The sequence below is a fragment of the Suncus etruscus genome, chromosome 6, assembly GCF_024139225.1.
Source record: "Suncus etruscus isolate mSunEtr1 chromosome 6, mSunEtr1.pri.cur, whole genome shotgun sequence".
NCBI classification, from domain to species: Eukaryota; Metazoa; Chordata; class Mammalia; order Eulipotyphla; family Soricidae; genus Suncus; species Suncus etruscus.
The window spans coordinates 33,895,506-33,914,415 of record NC_064853.1 but is presented as its reverse complement, the minus strand read 5'-3'; the positions used below and the strand labels follow the sequence as shown (position 1 = coordinate 33,914,415).

General features: G+C 47.3%; 1 protein-coding gene across 2 annotated transcripts in view; it reads left to right on the top strand.

Annotated features, from left to right (window-relative positions):
• The window catches only part of ST3GAL3 (ST3 beta-galactoside alpha-2,3-sialyltransferase 3), a 246,338-nt gene that overhangs the window by 206,156 nt on the left and 21,272 nt on the right, over positions 1-18,910 (top strand). For both annotated transcript variants that reach the window (XM_049774906.1, XM_049774905.1), the window contains one exon: positions 16,631-16,725. In XM_049774906.1, the coding sequence (XP_049630863.1) occupies positions 16,631-16,725 (95 nt within the window). The remainder of the gene's footprint in view (positions 1-16,630; positions 16,726-18,910) is intronic.

Here is an 18,910-nt window from a genome sequence, read left to right as displayed (position 1 = left end):
TGCATCTCACACTCCTATTATGCCATCTCACTTGGCATTGCAGTGCCCCAGCTTGATGGGGCCCCTTTGCTGCTTTTGCTCCTGGGGCTAAGGTCCCTCCACCTCTGTTTGTCCTGTGCACTGCCTCTGCTCAGTAATCTTTGGTCCTTCCAAACTTATCCTTAGTGATGTCCCATGCCTTCACCATACAAATTGCCCCAGCTCCCCCACTGTTTTAGACTTTCCAGAGAAGTCTGTGGGTGATCATTCACAGCACCTCAGGTTCACAGCTCAAGAGTTCACAGTCCGGGCCTGGAGAGATAGCACAGCAGCTTTTGCTTTGCAAGCAGCTGATCCAGGACCTAAGGTGGTTGGTTCAAATCCTGGCGTCCCATATGATCCCCCGTGCCTGCCAGGAGCTATTTCTGAGCAGATAGCCAGGAGTAACCCCTGAGCGCCATTGGGTGTGGCCCAAAAACCAAAAAAAAAAAAAAGTTCACAGTCCCCTTCCCACCCCAGTTTCTAGGTAAAGGTACCCTATCCTCTGTCCCTACCTTTGATTTTGTGTCACACCCAACATCACTCAGGGTTTACTCCTGGCTCTGTACTCAGAAATCGCTCCTGGCAGGCACGGGGGATCATATGGGGTGCCAGGATTTTAACTACCGTCCCTGCCTTTGAACTCTGACCCTACCCTTGCACTTCTCTCTTGTCCCCTTCCCACAGGATACACAGGCCTTCCTATTCCACACTATCCCACTCATCCTACTTTATCCTGCTCTATCCCACTCATCCCACACCATATCTCAGACTGACCCACTCTACTCCACCATCCCACTCTGTCCCACACCATCCCTCACCATCTCCAGCTTCCAGCCCCATGTCTATCCCCTCCATACCCAGTTCCCCTGAAACTGCTCTCACTGGAGCACAGCTCTGTCCCTTCTCTCACATGAGTGTGTGTGCGTGTGTGTGTGTGTGTGTGTGTGTGTGTGTGTGTGTGTGTGTGTGTCCTGAGGGACTTTAATAGTTACATTGGTCACATGGTCACAGCCTTGGACTAAAGAGATACCACAGCAGATTGGGCACTTGCCTTGCACAAGGTCAGTCAGATTGGATTCTCAGCACCCCACTTTGTCTCCCAAGTCCTACCAGGATCCCTACATGCAGAGCCTGGGGTAAGCTCTGAGCATCACTTTGTGTAACACACACACACACACACACACACACACTGTGTGTGGAGATGGTTTAGGGTTTAGGATACAGGAAGGTACCAGGGTGAGAGTTCCTACCTGGTACTTGGAGGAGGAGGGGTGTTCATGGTCTTTCACAGTTGTCTTTGACATTGGCTGCCCATCCTCTATCCCTCAAGGCAAAGATACTGGGCTATTGGTTGTCAGCTTCCCTGTCGCCAACCCAGTGCCTGGGATAAACACAGGTTCAGCACATATGAGTGATGTGGTCATGAAGACAGAGGTCTTTGTGCCCCTGGGCTGGGGCTTCTGTGGCTTCTGAAGGCTGCCTGCCTGAGATGGCTGCTCCTCAGCTCCACATTTCCCTCCCCTCCTCAGAAGGCACAGGCCCCTTCTCTCCTTGCTTCATCCACTCTAAGAAGAAGCTGTCAGCAAGGAGCCCTGTCAGCTGGGCTGGGCACTGCCCCCCTGAAAGGCCTCAGGCATGGCCTGCCTCCTTTCCCTCAGCACAGACCCCCTCCCTGCCCCCGCTCCCTGTCATATGTGTCATGCATGTGGCTCCAGCCTGTCTGGACATAGATGTGTCTCCAAGCTCCAACAGGCAGAGGGCTAGTAACTGGCAGCACTTCAGATCCCAGGAGTATACTCTGGGGCTATTCTGTGGAGACACCATGGGAAGTGTGGCCCTTGAGGCCCAGAGTGCCTTGAGGGGCCACATTGGTTCTTCCCAGGCCCCCGAAAGGGAGCAGGAATCCAGGCCTGGTGGCTCATAAAGGGAATACACACATTCTGTGGAGCCTGTTCCCTGAATGGGGCCTCCCTCTAATGAAGGCAGCCACTGAGGATCTACTGTGCCTCAGTGAGTGGGGAGCTGGTTCCTAGTCTGGGGGAAGGGTGCCTGGAGCAAAGCACACCTCCATAGTGAGGCTGGAGGAGACCAGACCAGTCAGTGCTCAAGGAAGACCTTGGCAGGTGTGAAAATTGAATCTTGAAGAATAAGTGGAAATTCAGTATAGGAATGAGAAGAGAATTCCAGAAAAAAAAAGCCCAGGGCAAGTATGAGTGCATGAAACACAAAGGGCTAGCAGATTCTAGAAAGTCAAAAGTTGCACTTTACGAGAGCATAAGAAAAGGAAGAAGGAAAGAGGAGGAAGATAGAGAGGAGCCAGGTACAGGAACTGTGAAAACTTAACCAAAGGGCTTCAAGAAACTTCGCCCCTTAGGAAGCTGTCACAGGTGGTAGCAACCCAAATCAGATGTGTTGAGTGGTTTCTGGAATCAATGCTTCTGATGTTAGGTTGGCTCTTTGTCCAGGCTGGGATAATGAGCCTGACACTGCAGTTTTCCACCTCCTGCTGCCTCCCTCTGCCGTTGGCTAGACAGTCTCTCTAGCCACAGAAGTTGACCTTTGTCTACTTAGCTCAGGGCTGGCAATTTTTTTTTAATGTCCATGGTCTGGAGAAAATAAAGCAGGTAGGCCACTTACCTTGCACAAAGCTAACCTGGGTCTAGTCACCAGCACCCCATATGGATCCCCCAGATCCTCAAGAGTGTTCCCTCCCCCTCCCCCCAGCAATGAGCTAGAAGTAAGCCCTGAGCACTGCCAGGTTGGCCCAAAGCCAAAAAAGGGAAAACGTCCAGATAGTAGGGGTCAGGGATGTGCCCTGGGTGGAGCACTAGTGGCCATGCTGATGTCACACACAAAAATTTAAGGCAGAGCCTGGAGATATAGCACAGCAGGTAATACAGTTGCCTTGCACACTGCTCACCCAGGTTTCATCCCCGGCATCCTGTATGGTTTCCTGAGTACTGCCAGGATTAATCCCTGAACATAGAGCCAGGAGTAACCCCCAAGCATAGCCAGATATAGTCCAAAAACAAACAAACAAACCAAAATAAGTTCAAGTCAGATAAGAGACATTTTCAGTTTTGGTGCCAGACAGTCTTGTCCCAGCTACTCAGTTCTACTCTTGTAACCAGGATGTCGTGGCCACCCATGTCCAGGAAGGAGAAGTATATGGCACACACATGGGCACACACATACACACATGCATACAGACTCACATGCACAGAGAAACAACCTATGCTTCTCACCTCTCAGGAGGGCACAGGGGTATAATGATTGGGTGGGGTATGGCTGAACTCCGTCCTGGGTGGCCTGCGCTTGCCCTTTCTCATGTCCACACTTTCCTTGTGGTGGAGGAAGGTGCTCTGCCTCTGCTCCCTGGGCCCTTGCCTGGATATAGCCAGGCTGTGTTGCCTGTGTCTCAAGATTCAGCTCAGTACGTAATCCTTCCCTTCAAAACCCTGTTCCCATACCCCTCAGTGACCTAAGGCCTTTGCACCCCTCCTGTTCTGAACTTCAGGACCCCCCAGACATACTTTCTCAGGAAGCCTTTTTTGACTGTGTCTGCCCTTCATGCCTCAGGAAATGCCTAGGGTGCCTATCCCTGTAGGGACCCCACCACCCCACCCCACTACCAACTCCTCCAGCATGCTGCTGCAAGTTGTCATTGGCTAGGGCTGCCTTTTCCATCCTGCCTGCTCCCATTAAGGAAGTACCAAAGCACTTCTTGTTGCCACTACTCACTGACTGGTTGCCCTTCGCGGCCAGTTCTCCCTGCCCCTCCAGGTCCCTTCCTTTCTCCTGTGGGACCCACTTAGGTGGCAGCAAGCAAAGCCTGATGAGCCTCTCAGAGCATGCATGCCTGGATGACTGGGCTCATGGACCAGCGAAACATACAGGTCTTGGATGGGGTTTGGGGAGCACAGCAGGAGCCCACACAGGCCAGATATAGTGTCTCCCTCTGCTGGCACCACCCTCACTTCCTGTAAACGGTTTCAGGAAGGTGGTCTGCAGGCTCAGCTTCTGCCCCATAGATAGTGAGAGTTCTTGAGGGATCAGCATTCATGTACTGGGTCTGCTCACAAGACCTCTTCATCCCACTGTATCCTACATACAGTCTTGGTGCTGCTTAGCAGCCCCTGCTAGCTAGGGGAAGCAGGCTGGTGGCTATGACATGGAACAGAGCTGATGCTGCACACTGCCCAGCCTCAGCATACATACGGCTAGGGACCCATTTCAGTTGAGTTGTGGGGTACTTGGAGGGAGATCTTCTTTGTACCTTCTGGTGCCCCCCATAATTCCTCTTTGAAGGAGACACCAGCTGCTTTAGGATGGTCCTAAGAATAGCTGAGGTTTGAAGGTGGGGGGCAGATGCTATTGTGAGCCAAGTGTTTTGGAACCCTACCCTGGTACTGGTCTGGGAATGAGCTGGAGAGTTCCAGGTGGCCCTTCCTGGTCCTCTATCTCATGGGTCTTGGCCTTGCTGTGAGAAGTCCAGACTCATTATCAGTATTTTGTTCTAGAGTCCCAAGTCCCCAAGCTGCTATACTCTGGGAGCCCCGGAGAAAAGAGGGGCAGGTCCGTTGGCAGCTGCCAGCCTTCCGCCCACCCAGCTCCTTCTCACGCACTCACACACCCTGTGAAACCTGAGCCAGGCTGCCTCACATGCTGGCTGGCCCTTCCTGCAGGAAGGCTGCCCCACCCGGCCCTGCTCCCCCCAGGCCAGGCCAAGCAGGTCAGGTGTGTCTTACACCCCTACAACTCTGGCTGGTCATATTGTACCCCAATGGCTACTTCCATCCTAGCCAAACCCCTGGCCTGGTTCGTTACTCTCTGGACCAGCCTAGAATCCAAAAGCCCCTGCGCTGCACCAGATATTATTTGAGGCCCTGCCATGCCTCTTGCAGTATTAATACCAACACACCACACACTCTTTATCACCTCACCCTATTTCCTGTTGTTTATGGCCCTGGCACAATTTTTAAGGCCTCTGCAGGCACTGAGCCACCACAGGGGCCTGAGCAAAATGCAGTGCCAACTCTGATGATGCATACAATGGTACCTGGGCATCTGAGGAGCTGCCCAGAGGCAGAAGTATCCAAGCTTAGGGAGCTAGAAGGGTTTTTCAAGCAATGAGGGAGAGAAGGGTTGGGACAGGGAATGCAGTGGGAAGGATGGGTTTCAGATGGGATTGTGTATGAAGACAGACCTGACTATTCTGGAAGCCATGCAGTGCCCTATGGGTAGAACTAATGCCCAGAACTAATGCCCAGGGTGTATAGAGTGAATAGGAGGTGAAGAAACTGAGGCCGAATATTCATTGCTCTTTTCTTGCACAGAGTTGACCCTGGTTCTGTCACAGGCACCATGTATAGTTCCCTGAGAACTGTCAGAAGTGATTCCTGAGTATATCCGGGTGTGGCCCCAAAAAGATCTAACAAGTCTCTGCAAAAGGGGGAGTGCAAGAAAAGAAAACACACTGTAGGCCAAGTAAATAAATAAACCTAGAGAAATATTTGTAAGTGTAGCTCAAAGGCTTTATGGCTAATATAAAAAGCTTTAAGAAAGGTTAGAAAATGGCTGTTTTCCCTTCTAATGAAGCCCTCTTCTCTCTTGAATACCCCCGTATCTCTCTCTCTCTCTCTCTCTCTCTCTCTCACACACACACACACACACACACACACACACCCCTCATATTTCTCTAAATTTTTTTCAGTAAAACTGTTTTGCTTTACTGCTTTGCCTCTTCCTGAAATACTTTTCTGCAGAGAAGAAAGGCAGTGTTCTTTCTGTCCTGCTCTAAGGCCTTCACTAAGGTTAGGACTGGCTTTCCTTTTCCTGCAAAGAGCAGTTCTCTCCAGCCAGTCCATGGCTTTCCAAAAAACTCTACCTGTCCCCACCCTGCCCTGCAGAACAAGTGGGCTTCAGTACAGCTTGACAGCTGTACTTGACAGCTTCTGGGGATGGCGAGTTGTGAGTGTCCATGTCACATAGGTGCTATGGCAGATCTGACCTGTCCTGACCTATGCAGGCCTTTTTCCAGGTGCCCTGGGTGGGTGGAGCAGAATGCTGGAAGCTCTGTTTTCTTTCTTCTTTCTTTCTTTCTTTCTTTCTTTTTCTTTCTTTCTTTCTTTCTTCCTTCCTTCCTTCCTTCCTTCCTTCCTTCCTTCCTTCCTTCCTTCCTTCCTTCCTTCCTTCCTTCCTTCCTTCCTTCCTTCCTTCCTTCCTTCCTTCCTTCCTTCCTTCCTTCCTTCCTTCCTTCCTTCCTTCCTTCCTTCCTTCCTTCCTTCCTTCCTTCCTTCCTTCCTTCCTTCCTTCCTTCCTTCTTTCTTTCTTTCTTTCTCGCCACACCCGGTGGTGCTCAGGGGTTACTCCTGGCTGTCTGCTCAGAAATAGCTCCTGGCAGGCACGGGGGATCATATGGGACACTGGGATTCGAACCAACCACCTTTGGTCCTGGATCGGCTGCTTGCAAGGCAAATGCCACTGTGCTATCTCTCCGGGCCCTCCCTCCCTCCTTCCCTCCCTCCCTCCCTCCCTTTCTCCCTCCCTCCCTCCCTCCCTCCCTCCCTCCCTTCCTTCCTTCCTTCCTTTCTTCCTTCCTTCCTTCCTTTCTTTCTCTCTCTCTTTTCTTTCTTTCTTTCTCCTTTCTTTCTTCTTTCTTTCTTCTTTCTCTCTCTCTCTCTTTCTTTCTTTCTTTCTTTCTTCTTTCTTTCTTCTTTCTTTCTTTTGATTTTTGGGTCACACTCGGCAGCACTCAGGGGTTACTCCTGGCTCTACGCTCAGAAATCACTCCTGACAAGCACGTGGTACCATATGGGATGTCAGGGATTCGACCCCCCTTCATTCTGCATGCAAGGCAAATGCCTTACCTCCATGCTATCTCTCTGGCCCCCAGAAGTTCTGTTTTCTTAGGAAAAGTGATAGAAACCCTGTTTTCTCCCTCACTCCTCACTTCACCCAAATCACTCACAATACTTTCCTTTCTTCTATTTTTTAAAGGAAAAATAAAGAAGGAAAGAGAGGAGCCAGGACAGTGGCACAAGCAGTAGGGCGTTTGCCTTGCATGTGCTAACCTAGGACAGACTGCGATTTGATCCTCCTGTGTCCCATATGGTCCCCCAAGCCAGGAGCGATTTCTAAGTCATAGCCAGGAGTAACCTCTGAGCATCATCAGTTGTGGCCCAAAAACAAAAAAAAAGAAAAGAGAAAGGTTAAAGAGTACAGAGCTTAAGGGCTGTGTCTTACATGTTTCTTACCTATTTGATCCCCAGTGTCACATGGTTCCCCAAGCATCCCAATATGATCCTGTCGGCCCCTGAGCACCACTGAGGTGCGTGGGATGATCCCTGGACTACAAGGCTTAAGTGGCACCATATTCCCAGGCTCTAGCATTGAACCCACCTACCAGTTTAGTTGGCCATGAGTCACTGGAAGTGACCCCCTAGGTCTTTGGGACCACTGAGCACTATCTGAGGCTCCACACCCAAAAAAAATCAGTAGGTGAAAGTATCAATAGTATGAAACAATTTTATTAAAGATGGGGATAGAAATACACATGGTTGCTTATGAGAGAGAGAGAGAGAGAGTGAGAGAGAGAGTGAGTGAGTGAGAGAGAGAGAGAGAGAGAGAGAGAGAGAGAGAGAGAGAGAGAGAGAGAGAGAGAGAGAGAGAGAGCACTAGGAATATATCTCAGCAGTAGATCATTTGCATTACATGTGAGCCTGATAGGAGTGACTCTAAGCTCAGCCAGGAGTAAGCCCCGAGCACTACCAGGTGTGGCCCAAAATTCAAAGGAAAAATTTATAACTTGGTTTTGGTTGGAGAGATAACTAAGGGGCTAAAATACTGCTTTACATTCAGAGCCCAAGTTTAATCCTTGGTACTGCATGACCTGAGAATACCATCAGGAGTGGCTTCTGGGCACTGTGCCTGGGGATGGTTCCTGCATGCTGCTGGGCGTGCCCCCACCAAAAAAAAAAAATAGAATAACAAAAGGGCCAGACTGTTAATCAGGGATAAAGCATTTGGGTTGTGTTTTGTTGTTGGTTTTGTTGTTGTTGTTGTTGTTGGGTTTTTTGAGGGGACATTCTGTTGGGATTTGCGGGAGGGGGGAGTTTTAGAGCTACATCTGACAGTGGTCAGGACTTATCTCTTTACACTCAGGTCCTTCTGGTGGGACTTGGGGACCATATGGGGCACTGGGGTTTGAACCCATGTTAGTCACATGCAAGCATTCCAGCCCCAAGCATTTACTTTATATGTGTGAGGTCCTAGGTTTTATCCCCAGTGCCACAAAAATAAAACACAAATGTTACAAGTGGAGGGATTAGAAGGATAGGGGGTAAAGCACTTGCCTTGCACTCATCTGATCCAAGTTGTATTCCCAAGTAATGCCAGGAGTGATTCTTGAATACAGAGTCCTGGGTAACCCCTAAGCATCCTACGCATGAGCACAGAGGGTAACACGTTACTTTGCAAGTGGCCAACTCGGGTTTGATCCTGGCATCTCATATGGTCCCTTGAACCTGCTATGAGCACAGAGCCAGAAATAACCCCTGAGCACCATCAGTGTGACCCTTAAAAAATAGGGGGTCCGGAGCGATAGCACAGTGGTAGGGCGCTTGCAGTGCTTGCCTTGCACACGGCTGACCCAGGATGGACCTTAGTTTGATCCCCAGCGTCCCATATGGTCCTCCAAGCCATGAGCGATTTCTGAGCACATAGCCAGGAGTAACCCCTGAGCATCACCAGGTGTGGCCCCAAACCCCCCACAAAGAAAGAAAAAGAAAAAATGAAATAAAAATTGTTGAAAATAAATATTATTGGGCATAGAAATAATCGGAGTCACAAAGATGAAATTAGACTCTCTGTATCATGGTGAATTTAATTTTGAAACCATGTAAAGTTTTATATCATCATAAAACAAAATTAAATTAAAATGAAGAACAAGCAATTCCTAAAAAGCAAGAGCAAAATGAAACAAATGAACCTATATTTCGTTGATAAATTAAATTCAGAATATTTCAAGTAGCAAAAGCAAAGTAATTTGCCTATATTTCTCTAGTGGAATATACCCTCAGGATTGAATAGAGATATAGGCAAATTACTTTGGCAAAAGAACTGCAAAGAAACTTGAAACTGTGGAGCTACAGAGACAGTACAGCAGATTGGGCCCTTGCCTTACACATGGCCAACCCTGGTTCTATTCATAGCTTCCTAGGTGAGCCCTAAGCACTGCTAGCTATGTTCTCACCCTTCCCCCAAAGAAACATTTATGTTTTGTTTATTTGATTAGTTAGGTTTTTGGGGCACAACTGGTGGCACACAGAGGTTACTCCTGGCTCTGCACTCAGAAATTACTCTTGGCAGGCTTGGGGGACCCTGTGGGATGTCGGGGATCGAACTCAAGTTGGCCTCATGGAAGGCAAACATGCTACTCGCTGTGCTACACTCTGATTCCTTTACATTGTTTTTAGTGCTAACGATGTTAGTAATAACACTGTATCTCTGTGTACTTGTGTATTAGAATAAAACAGCTAATTTGTGTTGCTGGCACTATAAAAAAATGTTAGCATAAGAAAGGTACAAATGTAAAATTAGAGACGATAAATAGATGACTTATGTTAATAAAGCTATTAAAAATAAAAATTAAAAGATCAATGCAAATATTATAACCCTAAATTTAAATTGGGAATACCAAAATAAATGTATGCTGTATTTTCTCTTTTAAAAAATTAATTTTCCGACTTTCTATCCCTGACCCCTAGTGACATGAACATCCCTAGTCACCCAGATGTTGATCTCTAAGTACATTTCCATTTAGAAAGAGCCAGGGTTCCTTGGAAAATGAACAATTCCAGGTAGTGGCTAGAAATGAATAAGACAAGCCTGGAATATCTTTCATACTAGAAAGCAAAGACATTATCTAAGATTACTGGGGCGTGTCAAAGGGATTCACAAGCCAAGATGAAAAGGCCAGGGGGAAAAAGAAAGAGATGGGAACCTTTTAAAGAGACCTAGTGATAGCCATGCAAAGTATAAACAAGTTTGAGTAATAGTCAATACTAATAAGGGAGAAAGAGATGGTAAAGTGCAAGCTGGGTTCAATTCCAGACAATGAGGGGCAAAAGGAAAAGAAAAATTAATGAGACTATAGTAGAAATTTGAAAGCTAGGTATTAGTTGGTATTATGAAAGCATAGAACTTTAAGTTACATAATCCCTGTGTGAGTTCTCCAGCCCAGTGGTTATGTGTTTAAGTGTCCTTTATTATTTTGGTGGGGAGAAGGGAGTGTTTGGACCACATCCCATAACACTCAGGGATTACTCCTGACTGTGATCAGGGATTGCTTCTGGCAGGGTAAAAAGACCATATGTGGTGCTACGGTCTCCCAACCCTAAGTGTTCTTTTTATTTAGAAACTAATAGTCTATACAAAGAAAAAGAAACCAGTACTGAAATATTTTATAGATAAAATGGCGTGATTTCTAGGATTTTCCAAAATAATAGAGAAATTGAATATAAAGTATAAAAAACTGAAAGGAATTGTGATTGGTAGTTGCTGAACCTTGATAATGGTTCTGTGGGGGCTTCCCTACATTGATGGGTTTTTTTTTTTTATTTGAATATTTCCTTAATAAAATGGTTTTAAATAGAGGCTGGAGAGATAGTGTAGCAGGTAGAGCACTTTCTGTGTATGTGGCTAACCTGAGGTTTGGTCCCAGCACCATCAGTGTGGCCTGAAAACCAAATTATATGTGCAGGGGACTGGTGAGATAATAAAGGAGTTACAGTGCTTGAATGTGGCCAACCCCAATCCCAGCATCATATATGCTTCCCCAAACACTGTCAGGAGTAAACCCTGAGCACAATTGGATGTGTCACAAAGCAAGCAAACAAAATATATGCACAAATGGAAAGAAAAGAGGGGCTAGAGCTATAATAGAGTAGGCAGGGGTTGCCTACTCTTGCCTGTGTTTGATCCTCAGCACCCCAATTGGTCTCCAAACTCCGGGCATGAATCCTGAGCACTGCTGGGTGTGGTCCAAAAATCTACTAACAGCACAGAAGAGTACATACATTTTGTATGTAGGAGTACCCAACTAGCAGGGAATAAAAATGTTATAGGGCCAGAGGTTAAACACAGGTTAAGGTCCTTGCTTTGTATCCAGATGACTGATGTTCTGGCACTACAAATGGTCCCTGAACACCTCCAGAAGTGATCCCTGAGCACAGAGCCAGGAGTAAGCTCTTAGCACTACCAGGTGCAGCCCTAAACAAAAAACATACGCTGTTTGTAAGCAAACAGTTTTTGGATTTTGATTTTATATGTGTGTGTGTATTTGAGCCACACCTGGCAACATTTGGGGGTTACTCCTGACTCTGGGCTCAGAAATCGCTCCTGGCAGGCTGAGTGGACTATATGGGATGCCAGGAATCAAACTCAGGTTGGCTACATGCAAGGCAAACAACCACCCCCTTCACTGTGCTGTGCTCTGGCCTCTGGTTTATTTTTAGATTTTGGTTTTGGTTTTTGGGCCACACCTGGTGATGCTCAGGGGTTAGTTAATCCTGGCTAGGCACTCAGAAATCGCTCCTGACTTGGGGACCATATGGGATGCCAGAGATAGAACCAAGATCTGTCCTGGATCAGCCACATGCAAGGCAAAAGCCCTACCACTGCATTATCGCTCCACCTCCTGGCCTCTGGTTTTGATCCATTTCTTTTATTTCTTTCTTTTATTTCTTTCTTTTTTTTTTTTTTTTTTTGTGCCACACCATTTGCTGCTCAGGAGTTACTACTGGCTAAGTGCGTCCTTCCTTGGCTAGTGCTTGCAAGGCAGACTCTTACCTCTAGCGCCACCTCACCGGCCCCTTTGATCTATTTCTTTTTTTTTTTTTTTTTTTTTTTTTATTTTGGGCCACACCCGGCGGTGTTCAGGGGTTACTCCTGGCTGTCTGCTCAGAAATAGCTCCTGGCAGGCACGGGGGACCATATGGGACACCGGGATTCGAACCAACCACCTTTGGTCCTGGATCGGCTGCTTGCAAGGCAAACGCCACTGTGCTATCTCTCCGGGCCCCTTTGATCTATTTCTAACAGTGTTTGGAACACTCCTGGTAGTGCTCAGACAGTCCTGCAATGAGGAACATAGAACCCAGGTCTCCCAGGGCAAAGCAGATGCTGAGCCCGCTGAGCAATAGGGCACAGCTTTTTTATTTGTTTGTTTGGGGGCCACACGCAGCTGTACTCAGGGGTTATTCCTGTTTCTGTGCTCAGAAATCACTCCTGGCAGACTTCGGGGACCACATGAAATGCTGGGGATAGAACCTGGGTCAGCCACATGAAAGACAAAATGCCCTACCCACTGTGCTGTTGCCCCAACCCTAGAAGGAAATTTTTTTTGGGTGGGGGGTCACACCTGGCTGCACTCAGTGGTTACTCTGGGTTCTACATTCAGAAACTGCCCTGGCTGGCTCTGGGACTATATGGGGTGCTAGAATTCGAACCACCGTTCATCCTGGGTCGGCTGTGTGCAAGGCAAAAACGCCCTACTACTGTGCTATCTCTCCGGCCTTTAGAAAGAAAAAGAATTTTTTTTGGTTTTTGGGTCACACCCAGCACCACTCAAGGGTTACTCCTGGCTCAATGCTCAGAAATAGCTCCTGGCAGGCTCAGGGGACCATATGGGATGCCGGAATTTGAACCACCATCCTGCATGCAAGGCAAACGCCCTGCCTCCATGCTATCTCTCTGGTCCCTTAGAATTTTTTTTTGTTTTGGTTTTTGGGTCACACCTGGCAACGCTCAGGGGTTATTCCTGGCTCTATAGTCAGAAATTGCTCCTGGCAGGCTTGGGGGACCATATGGGACTTCAGGATTCGAACTACCGTACTTTTGCATGCCAGGCAAATGCCCTACCTCCATGCTCTCTCTCCGGCCCCTAGAAAGAAAAAAAAAATTTTTTTGGTGGTTTTTGGGTCACACCCGGCAGTGCTCAGGGGTTATTCCTGGCTCCAGGCTCAGAAATTGCTCCTGGCAGGCACGGGGGACCATATGGGACGCCGGGATTCGAACCGATGACCTCCTGCATGAAAGGCAAACACCTTACCTCCATGCTATCTCTCCGGCCCCAGAAAGAAAATTTTTAAGGATCCCTATCCAGCCCATATAATGTTACTGCCCATGGTTTTTATGCATTGTCTGCCCATTACTTACTATCTTAGTGAGCATCTTGCTGATGTAACAAAACCCACAGATAGGGTGACTTAACCACAGTAATTGATTATTTGCATTTCTGGAAGCTGAAGTTCAAGATTGGTAACAACATGGTTAGGTTCTCCTGAGGACTTAGAGCACCATGATCTATCAGTCATTCATTCATAAAATATACACCGATTTCAGGCATTGAGTGTTCAAACCAATCTCTTGAGTATGACTTCCCTTCGCCATTGTCCCCAATCTCCCACCATAGTCTGCCTCCTTGCAGGCATAAACAAACTTACTTTATAGTGTTTGTTACAATACAAAAGCAAATGGAATGATCAAAACTTAGATTAGCATGGGTCAATTAGAAATGATTGTTAGATCTCTCCATGGTGTTACTAAGGAGTTATTGGGCTAGTTGAGCCTCTGTGTCAGCCATTTTCTTAAAGCTTCTGTTCTTTTCACGTGGGTCCCTTCCCTATAACCTCATTGCTTCCAAATACCATAGCACTGGGCATTCATTATTTGTATAAACTGAGGGACATGGAAGGAAGTGACTACAGACAACAGAAATATTATGGTTTTTCATTGTGTGTGTGTGTGTGTGTGTGTGTGTGTGTGTGTGTGTGGTTTTTGGGCCACGTCCAGTGATGCTCGGGTTACTTCTGGCTATGCACTCAGAAACCACTCCTGGCTTGGGACCTCCATCTGGGATGCTGGGGGATCGAACCTCGGTCCATCCTAGGTTAGTGCATGCAAGGCTAATGCCCTACCACTTGCGCCACCAATCTGGCCCCCAGTTCTTCACTTTTATTGTCAGTTTTGCATTTGCATGTCCCACACATTTAATTTTGGGATCTTGATGCATATTGCGTTGACAGCGGTATGTGTTTTTTGTTGTTGGACTCAGTCTCTGCTAGAATGGGGGATTTGATCCATTTGCATAGCAATAGATTTAAAAGTGGAAAGATTTGTCTACCAAGCCAACTAAAAAATGGTATGGGAGGGGTTGGAGAGATAGCATGGAGGTAGGGCATTTACCTTGTATGCAGAAGGACAATAGTTTAAATCTCAGCATCTCATATGGTTCCCAGAGCCAGTCAGGAGCTATTTCTGAGCGTAGAGCCAGGAGCAACCTCTGAGTGCTGCTGGGTGTGATCCAAAAAAAAAAAATGTATGGGAGGGTAGAACATTTGTCTTGAATGCTGACCTGCATTCAAACCCCAGCATCCCAGATAGTCTCCTGAGCATTTCCAGGAATAATTACTGAGTGCAGAACCATGAGTAACCCTGAGAATCTCCTGGTGTGGCCCAAAACCCCAAGATAAAAGGGTTGGTAGGGAATCAGTACAGATATATGCCAAATGGGCCTGTTGTCTGTATTTTTATCAGAATTGACAATATTATGTGATAGAAATGTAAGTTTATTTGAAAAATAAAATTAATATAATGAGAGGCTGGAGATATAGTATAGTGGATAGAGTGTCTGTTTCCCACACATCCAACATGAGTTTGATCCCTGACATCCCATATAATTCTCCAAGCACTTCCAGGAGGGAACACAGAACAAAGAGCCAGGAGTTACCCTTGGGCATCCACAATGTGGCCAATAATAATAATAATAATAATAATAATTGTTATTGGGGCTGGAGCGGTGGCGCAAACAGTAAGGCATCTGCCTTGCACGTGCTTGCCTAGGATGGACTGCGGTTTGATCTGGCGTCCCATATGGTCCCCAAGCCAGGAGTAGTTTCTGAGCGCATAGCCAGGAGTAACCCCTGAGCGTCACCGGGTATGGCCCCAAAATCTAATAATAATAATAATAATAATAATAATAATAATTGTTATTATATAATGAACTTTTTAATTATTGAGGCAAAAAGAAAAGAAAGGGGAAACATAGAGGCCACTTGGCTAGATTTAGGAGGTTTTATTAGCATAAGCTATCCAGTACACATTAAGAAATAGATCAAATCCTGTCTAAGCCTGACTGAAAAACTTTGCAAACATTTTATATTAGCTGAGTTCTGACCCTTCATCTGAGGCTCTTTCTGCAGGCTTACCCAGGGACTGTGGCCTTGGCTGTTTCATTTAGATCGTGGCTATGGTCCTCAGCCCCTCTGCTAAAACATCGAAGTTAGCTTCACTTGCCTGTACTGGTTACGAGAGCTGTGCTTGGCCTCTGAACACTCAGTAGTGTGTACTCACTCAGAGGCTCAGCAGGACCACCTCTCCCTACTAGGAGAGTAAAACCATTAGAGCAGCTCACAGTGGGGGCTCGGGGACATTGAGTGGAAGGTCTATATCTGTTATTGCTCCCCACATGGTATTCGATATTCTCCTCCTGGACGATTAATAGTCATGTGTGTGTCTGCCGGGGTGAGTGGACTCCAGGCAGAGTCCCAGCTCCTGCATTTGGAGAAGCCTCCTCCAGTACTGGGCTTACCATAGATGGCAGTAGAGTTGAACCCCCAGCAGCACCTTGATCTCCCTGGGTCCCGTCTCAGCCAAGAAGACCTTGGGATGCCTCCAGCAAGACCCACCCCAGGCAGGACCCAGTACTGACATGCTCCAGCTCTCCACACAGTGTGTTAGATTCACACCTGGTCACATTTTCTGGATGTGTCTGCAGAACCTGTTTATTTTGTTCTGTTCTCTCCCCCTGCCTACCTGCCTGCCCCACTCTACTCTCCCAAGAGAACTTGACCTCTCCATCCTCTCAGTATCATGTACCCTTCCTTCTCTCCGATCTCTCCAGGCTGAATCTGTTTCCCTTTGCACTCCAAGGTATTGAGGTTCCCAGTGTTCTCTCTGACACCAAAAGGCTCTGGCTCCTGCTTGTTTGCTATCCCCAGCCCTGTCTCCTCCCAAGCTGCCGCATGTTCCTTCTCTTCTCTCCTAAACCTCTGTGTCTAGCTCCTCACCCCCTCACCCATTCCTTGTGAATTCTCTTTCCTCCACATCCTGTGTGGTCCATCTTCCAGAATTCTATCCAAAAGTCTGTCTCCCTTCTCTGGCTGTGCTCTGGGGTTTTGTCCTGCTCAGCAGAACAGATTTGCAGGAATATTGGGGGTGCAGTGACTTTGATGGATGTAGCCATGGATAGTTGGCCGCCGAACTCCCTCCTGGCTCTGAGACACTGAGGCTCGCTGAGCAGATCTTGTCTCTCCATTCCTCCAGCTGGCCACGTCTGGACCCACCAAGCCTGCACCTTCAAACTCAGGCTTCACTGGGCAAAATCTGCCAGACCCTACACGGTGCTCCACAACCAGCTAGCTGAGGTTGAAGGGCATGCTGACAGGTGACTTCCATAGATACAAACCGAGATTGGCACCCGAAAGAGGCCACCAGCTCTCTGCCTCATTGCATTTGGGAATCCTCAGCAGTTTCTGTTGTCTTCCAGGTTCTCCAAGCCAGCACCCATGTTTCTTGACGACTCCTTTCGCAAGTGGACTCGCATCCGGGAATTTGTGCCACCTTTTGGGATCAAAGGTCAAGGTATGTTGGGAGCTATGAACCACTCATCCTTTGAATCTCCTCTCCTAGACTCTCTCCCTACCCTTAAATTGGGGCTGGCTTCTTGTAAGGGTGAGGTCCCCACCCACAATGCCCCCATTGTTCTTTTTCTCTTCCTTCCACTTTCGTCCTGAACTCTACTGAAAAGCTGGAACCAGGTCTGCGCCACTGGTTCCAGTCTTGAGACAGTAGAGATGCTCAGCTCACAGTGAGGCTGATAGGGAGGTCAGAGACATTGACACTGGGGTGGGGGTTGGGGGGTCTAGGTATGAGGAGAAATGCCAAAGAAAATAGAGGCCATCCTCAATAAATGTCCTTCATCTCCTCCATCACTTGCTCCATTGTTAACACCTTGATTTCGTTCCCCTCCAGTCTTCCCTAGCCCTGTCCAAGACTCTGCTCTTTAATTTCTGAGCGCAGAGCCAGGAGTAATCCCTGAGTTCCACTGGGTGACACCCCCCCCCCCCACTTCCAAAAATATTCTGCTCTTGGAACTCTCCCATCCATTGCCTTCAGGCTCCTCCCTGATATCTAACAGCTGTTTTCTTTGTCAAGTTCCTGTGCAGTTGCAGTGAATGGGGAGTTGGGGGTTTTAGGATCCAGGAGAAGGATCAGATCCTGCATTAGACTAGCTATTACCTTGGACAAGCAACTTCACACATCTAGGCTTTAGTTTGTTAGTCAAAGAGGAAAATTTAGGAGCCGGAGAGATAGCTCCGGCATTTGCCTTGCATACAGAAAGACGGTGGTTCAAATCCCGGCATTCCATATGGTCTCCCGAGCCTGCCAGGAGCAATTTCTGAGCAGAGAGCCAGGAATAAGCCGAGTACTGCCAGGTGTGACTCAAAAACCAAAAAGAAAAAAAAGAAACTGAGTATCCTTGAATTTTGTCAATCAGTGGTCATTTGCTTCTCTGTAGAAGTTAGATGAGAGATGGAAAAGGGAATACTGTGCCTTCTCTGGAGCCATTAGCAGCCCTGTCAGAGGCACTTGCTAAAGAGCAGCCCTGATGCCAACCAAATCTCATTTCCCTTTCTTACCATTTGCTTCTGAAAATTCTTCTCTCTGGGCCACTAAGGGAAACTGCTCAGTTCCTTCAGAAAATCTATGGGATTCTTTTCAGGTTTTGACTCTACCTCTCAGCCATGCCTCTTAATGCTATCTGCTCTGTCTTCTACATCACAAGGAGGCAGCTATTCTGTAGAAATTGGTGCCACAATCAACTGTAATCCAGACTTTTTCCTGGGTCTGTGTTCAGAATCCCTCCTGAGGGCTGAGGAACAATCTACAGTACCTGGGATGAACCTTTATCTTCTCTGTGCTAGCTTTCCTATCCTATGAGAAGGCTACTGTTTTTGTGTTATTATTTGGCTTAGTTTTGAGCCACACCTAGCTATGCTCAGGGCTTACTCCTGGCTCTACATTTAGGGATCACTCCTGACAGTGCTTAGGGACCATAGGTATGCCAGGGATCAAATTTGGATCAGCTGTGTGCAAGAAAAGCAGCTGTACTGTATCTCTGGACCTATGCTTCTTCTTTTTTTTTTTTTTCTTTTATTGTATTTCAGAAACAGTTCATGTAAGGAAATGAGAAAAGTAGTCTCTCCATCACCTGTATCTCCTGAGCACAACTTGGTGTAGTTCTTAAAAAAAAAAAAAAGTCATTTAATGAACACCAAACTTGTCCTTTTTTTAGGGGGGGTAGTTTGGGTCACACCCAGTGGCGCTCAAGGGTTAATCCCTGCTCTGCACTCAGAAATCGCGCCTGGCAGGCTTGGGACCATATGGGAAACCGAGAATCTAGCCACAGTCTGTCCTGGGTTGGTTACATGCAAGGCAAACACCCTACCACTGTGCTATCTCTTCAGCCCCCAAACTTGTTTTTCTTATTCAACTTGAGAAATCAAGTCTAAGTCATGTTTCTGACTCTGTGTAGACCTTCTGTGCCCATTTCTCTAGCCCTTCCCAGACTCCTGTCCCCTCCTTCTCTGGCACAACTTTGTCCTGATTATAATGCCAGTGCTTTGTTTGTGCTTTGCTTTTCTTTCTTTCTTTGTTTTGCACCACGCCCAGCTGTGCTGAATGCTTACTCCTGGCATTACACTCAGGGATCACTGTTGGTGGGGCTGCAGAGAACATTTGGAGTGTTAGGGATTGAACCTGGATT